The sequence below is a fragment of the Triplophysa rosa genome, linkage group LG4 (assembly GCF_024868665.1).
Source record: "Triplophysa rosa linkage group LG4, Trosa_1v2, whole genome shotgun sequence".
NCBI classification, from domain to species: Eukaryota; Metazoa; Chordata; class Actinopteri; order Cypriniformes; family Nemacheilidae; genus Triplophysa; species Triplophysa rosa.
In genome coordinates, this window is record NC_079893.1 from 31167237 (window position 1) to 31173313 (window position 6077).

General features: G+C 37.9%; 1 protein-coding gene across 1 annotated transcript; it reads right to left on the reverse strand.

Moving 5' to 3' along the window:
• Positions 1 to 238: 238 nt before the first annotated feature.
• On the reverse strand, positions 239 to 6067 carry LOC130553343 (CMRF35-like molecule 3). Its single transcript, XM_057332252.1, has 10 exons — positions 5945 to 6067; positions 4976 to 5137; positions 4793 to 4891; positions 4509 to 4546; positions 2899 to 3088; positions 2479 to 2799; positions 1510 to 1671; positions 1327 to 1425; positions 1043 to 1080; positions 239 to 961 (listed from the first exon to the last, which is right to left on the reverse strand). The coding sequence occupies exons 5-10, from the start codon at positions 2957 to 2959 to the stop codon at positions 752 to 754; spliced, it is 891 nt and encodes a 296-aa protein (XP_057188235.1). The 5' UTR covers positions 2960 to 3088; positions 4509 to 4546; positions 4793 to 4891; positions 4976 to 5137; positions 5945 to 6067; the 3' UTR covers positions 239 to 751.
• Positions 6068 to 6077: the final 10 nt, after the last annotated feature.

The window sequence follows — 6077 nt, forward strand, 5'->3', positions numbered from 1 at the left end:
TACAGTAAATGTACAATAAATGAAGTAAAATTTGTTTACTGGTATAGTAAAGTGTATTTTTAATGTAAGTTTCTCGTTGAATTTTGTAATGAGCCACAGGACTGACTGAAGACTCGACCTGGACTGAATAATCCAGACATCTGAATAATTCAACATAAACTGTAAACATTCAACAATTACAACAGATTTCAAACAAATAAACTAAATGAAGACATAAAAATAATTAACATGAGGTGTTTATTATAAAATAGTCAACACACAAATCTCAACTGTGAAGGACCTGCGGGGCCATTTACAACAATGCGTGACAAACATTTCAACTCTTTCGACGGATGGGAAGACCACAAAACAGGAGAAGCTACAAGTCATTAAACTATGTTTTCCAAATCATAATGGAACTTTGACTTAACACTTCAAGAACTCACAATAAAACATCTACTAACCAAAGTGCATACTTAAAAATATGAACATAAATAACACTTAAACATTCTGTCTTCTCTTATTTTCTGTAAACAGATTTAAATACAATACATCTGACTTAAGTTGTTCGCATCACACCAGCATTTCATTTATTCTTACTAACGCTGCTCACTGTCTGTCCTACTGTCTTCCTCTGATATTTATGTATCTCAATGATTGACAGTAGAATACTGATCCTGATTATTTCTCAATCTGACGGGATCAGAACCGTCATATTTGTTTTGGAAGTTCACCGTTGCGTAATTGAGACCATCAGATATGACACAGCCACTTACGGCTGTTTTACTTCAGCGTAAACAATGTTAGCAGAATCAGAGGGGATTGTGGGTAATTGTGCCGTGGCGTACACAGTGTTAGGAGAATCAGAGGGGATTGTGGGTAATTGTGCCGTGGCGTACAAAGTGTTAGGAGAATCAGTAGTGCAGACTTCATCTCGTCTGATGTCTTTAATCTCGGTGTAATCACAAGATGCTCGAGAAATCTGAACAAATAAAGAGAAAATACAGCTCTGGAGATCTTCTCTTCTCAAAACATTCAAGAATAAAGCAGAAGTTGAACTCACCTGCTCCTTGTTTACTGGACCGGCGTGAGATCTTGTCACTGTGGAATTAGAAATGGCCAAAAAACACATTTAGTCGTTCATCCAGATTGAATGACATCTCACATCTGTACTCATCATATCACATGTGGATGTGTATTCTCTGTCTTAAGTAAATATTTCTAAACATCACTGAATATTTGTATTTCTAGTTGGAGCCAGCAGGAGGCGATCAAACAATCTTCACAGTTTCTCAGATACAGGAACGGTCAACATATTGTGGTTTAAAGCAGAATGAGAGTGTTCACCTGCAGTCTGATGTCTCTTCCAGAGAATCACTGTCAGCATCAACAGGCCAGTGATGATCAGAACCAGAACCACAGACAAACTCATGATCAACAAAGAGTCTGAAAATAAACAGACATTCAATATGACAACGTGACTTCAGATAAAAGAAAAACAACAACTGTATGTAAGAACCCGATGTGCACCTGATGATGTCACAGGAGATGCTGACGTGATTGTAGATTGAATTTTTGAGAAAGTTGAGGATGATGATGTCGTGACCAGTGTTGACTGAACTGATGAGAAAGACGATAAGAAGGATGATGATGTTGTTGTTGTTGTTGGTGATGTTTTGTGATCAGTTGTGTCTAAAACAAAGAAAGCACAGTGATGGTTTATGCACCCACGAGAGGTACTACTCTATTCTCGTGTTAAACTGCACAGAACTGCCAACGTCTTTCACACATTATTATTACACCAGGCTGGTTTCCTCATACGCACTGACCCAGAAACAAAACCACAAACTGCTGCTTCTCAGCAAGATAAGACTTTCTAGCTGACTTTAAAATAAAAGAGCGACACTAAATATATATATGAGAACATCATGATCTCTGTCTCGTGTCTGTCTCTCATGAGCACATATATCAGCTCCAGATGTCCTGCAGAGAAACTTCACGTCTGTCCTGTGGGATTGTGGGTATTTACAGCTGATGTTCACAGATCCACCTGAAGGAACTGACAGACTGATGCTCTTCTCACAACAGTCATCTGGTCAAGCACAAGTACAGTTAGTGTGTACAAACAAAGTGTTCGTCTTGATTGTGTTTTTTTAAAGGAAGCATTCATGCAAGAGACTAAACCCATCACTATTTCACATGCATTAATTCATTCACGTGATAAACTGTAGTGTAATGTTCAGTCAGCTGGTCGTTATCACAAAATAAACCATTTCACAGTGATTCAAGATCCTCCTGTACTGAGATTTAACCACATGTTATCAGCACAATTAATCTGAACAACAAAAAACAATCCAATAAAAACTTATTAGAAGGATGAAAAGTCTTAATATGTTCAGTGGTGGTGATTCATCTTATGAGTCTTCATGTGTTACAGAACTACAGTCATGTTTGATATGATGATGTTTTCATGAGTCTCAGAGCATCAGAGTTACTCACCTTCTCTAACATTCAGCTTCACTTCAGTGTAGATATCTGTCCACCCGACTATATCAACTACACAATAGTATGTGTCTGAATCATGTTCATTCAGATCAGTGATGGTGACAGTGAAGACTGATGCTGTTGTGTCATCATACAGAGAGAATCTTTTATCTTTAATATCAGTCTTGATGACGTCAAAACACCATCCAGGCCTTGGTATAACTGGCTTCTGACCTTTACAAAAATATTTCTCATTACTTGTATATCCTCTGTCATATGGACATGTGATGGTGACTGCTCCTCCTGTATATCCCATCACACTGAAGCTCAGAGCTCCTGACAGAACAAAGAGTTGAAGATTCATGATTCATCTCTGAAGATAATGTCAAAAGACGTTTGATCTTCTGTGATCAGAGAACATGGACAGATTCTTACCAGAAATCATCAGCAGTGTGAAAGTCAACGGCATCTTCATTCTTCTCGCGTATTCAATCATCTTCTCTGGTCTTCTTCATCTGAAGCTGTTCAGGAGTATCAGTGGGTTTCAATGTTTTCTGCTACAGCTGCTGAAAGTGACAAACATGCCCACTTCTCATTTGTACTTCCTCTGTATCTGTCAAAACCGCTGAAACAGAGTGAGAAGAAGCTTCAGAGGAGAGTAACTGATGGGTCTGTGTGTGAGCTGCTCTCAAACTCTTGATCATTTGCACATGACACAAAGTTCATCATCATATACATCACAATTATCTCAACTCAACACAAATCAACAACTTTCTCAAATGAGTGTGTCCTCAATATAATACCATAATGTGAATGTAACATGTCCAGAAGAAAATATTCATTTGGGGAAAGTTCACAGAAACGGAAGAGACCATTGCTTCTAAAAACACTAAATCAGGAAATGAGTCCGTACATGACTCTGTTTATGGAAATAGTTTGAACACGTGGTTTAAAAGCAGTCCCTTCTGAAGCTTAATAACCCACATTCTCTGCCATTTAGACATACAGTAAATGTACAATAAATGAAGTAAAATTTGTTTACTGGTATAGTAAAGTGTATTTTTAATGTAAGTTTCTCGTTGAATTTTGTAATGAGCCACAGGACTGACTGAAGACTCGACCTGGACTGAATAATCCAGACATCTGAATAATTCAACATAAACTGTAAACATTCAACAATTACAACAGATTTCAAACAAATAAACTAAATGAAGACATAAAAATAATTAACATGAGGTGTTTATTATAAAATAGTCAACACACAAATCTCAACTGTGAAGGACCTGCGGGGCCATTTACAACAATGCGTGACAAACATTTCAACTCTTTCGACGGATGGGAAGACCACAAAACAGGAGAAGCTACAAGTCATTAAACTATGTTTTCCAAATCATAATGGAACTTTGACTTAACACTTCAAGAACTCACAATAAAACATCTACTAACCAAAGTGCATACTTAAAAATATGAACATAAATAACACTTAAACATTCTGTCTTCTCTTATTTTCTGTAAACAGATTTAAATACAATACATCTGACTTAAGTTGTTCGCATCACACCAGCATTTCATTTATTCTTACTAACGCTGCTCACTGTCTGTCCTACTGTCTTCCTCTGATATTTATGTATCTCAATGATTGACAGTAGAATACTGATCCTGATTATTTCTCAATCTGACGGGATCAGAACCGTCATATTTGTTTTGGAAGTTCACCGTTGCGTAATTGAGACCATCAGATATGACACAGCCACTTACGGCTGTTTTACTTCAGCGTAAACAATGTTAGCAGAATCAGAGGGGATTGTGGGTAATTGTGCCGTGGCGTACACAGTGTTAGGAGAATCAGAGGGGATTGTGGGTAATTGTGCCGTGGCGTACAAAGTGTTAGGAGAATCAGTAGTGCAGACTTCATCTCGTCTGATGTCTTTAATCTCGGTGTAATCACAAGATGCTCGAGAAATCTGAACAAATAAAGAGAAAATACAGCTCTGGAGATCTTCTCTTCTCAAAACATTCAAGAATAAAGCAGAAGTTGAACTCACCTGCTCCTTGTTTACTGGACCGGCGTGAGATCTTGTCACTGTGGAATTAGAAATGGCCAAAAAACACATTTAGTCGTTCATCCAGATTGAATGACATCTCACATCTGTACTCATCATATCACATGTGGATGTGTATTCTCTGTCTTAAGTAAATATTTCTAAACATCACTGAATATTTGTATTTCTAGTTGGAGCCAGCAGGAGGCGATCAAACAATCTTCACAGTTTCTCAGATACAGGAACGGTCAACATATTGTGGTTTAAAGCAGAATGAGAGTGTTCACCTGCAGTCTGATGTCTCTTCCAGAGAATCACTGTCAGCATCAACAGGCCAGTGATGATCAGAACCAGAACCACAGACAAACTCATGATCAACAAAGAGTCTGAAAATAAACAGACATTCAATATGACAACGTGACTTCAGATAAAAGAAAAACAACAACTGTATGTAAGAACCCGATGTGCACCTGATGATGTCACAGGAGATGCTGACGTGATTGTAGATTGAATTTTTGAGAAAGTTGAGGATGATGATGTCGTGACCAGTGTTGACTGAACTGATGAGAAAGACGATAAGAAGGATGATGATGTTGTTGTTGTTGTTGGTGATGTTTTGTGATCAGTTGTGTCTAAAACAAAGAAAGCACAGTGATGGTTTATGCACCCACGAGAGGTACTACTCTATTCTCGTGTTAAACTGCACAGAACTGCCAACGTCTTTCACACATTATTATTACACCAGGCTGGTTTCCTCATACGCACTGACCCAGAAACAAAACCACAAACTGCTGCTTCTCAGCAAGATAAGACTTTCTAGCTGACTTTAAAATAAAAGAGCGACACTAAATATATATATGAGAACATCATGATCTCTGTCTCGTGTCTGTCTCTCATGAGCACATATATCAGCTCCAGATGTCCTGCAGAGAAACTTCACGTCTGTCCTGTGGGATTGTGGGTATTTACAGCTGATGTTCACAGATCCACCTGAAGGAACTGACAGACTGATGCTCTTCTCACAACAGTCATCTGGTCAAGCACAAGTACAGTTAGTGTGTACAAACAAAGTGTTCGTCTTGATTGTGTTTTTTTAAAGGAAGCATTCATGCAAGAGACTAAACCCATCACTATTTCACATGCATTAATTCATTCACGTGATAAACTGTAGTGTAATGTTCAGTCAGCTGGTCGTTATCACAAAATAAACCATTTCACAGTGATTCAAGATCCTCCTGTACTGAGATTTAACCACATGTTATCAGCACAATTAATCTGAACAACAAAAAACAATCCAATAAAAACTTATTAGAAGGATGAAAAGTCTTAATATGTTCAGTGGTGGTGATTCATCTTATGAGTCTTCATGTGTTACAGAACTACAGTCATGTTTGATATGATGATGTTTTCATGAGTCTCAGAGCATCAGAGTTACTCACCTTCTCTAACATTCAGCTTCACTTCAGTGTAGATATCTGTCCACCCGACTATATCAACTACACAATAGTATGTGTCTGAATCATGTTCATTCAGATCAGTGATGGTGACATTGAAGACTGATGCTGTTGTGTC

Bases quoted from the DNA above. Each gene is read 5' to 3' on its own strand.
- LOC130553343 (XM_057332252.1), bottom strand. From the start codon at position 2,959: ATGATTGAATACGCGAGAAGAATGAAGATGCCGTTGACTTTCACACTG. The intron at 1,426-1,509 runs GTGCACATCGGG...GTTTATTTTCAG, and splicing joins ATCTCCTGTGACATCATCAG to ACTCTTTGTTGATCATGAGT. The intron at 1,081-1,326 runs GTGAACACTCTC...CTAATTCCACAG, and splicing joins GAAGAGACATCAGACTGCAG to TGACAAGATCTCACGCCGGT.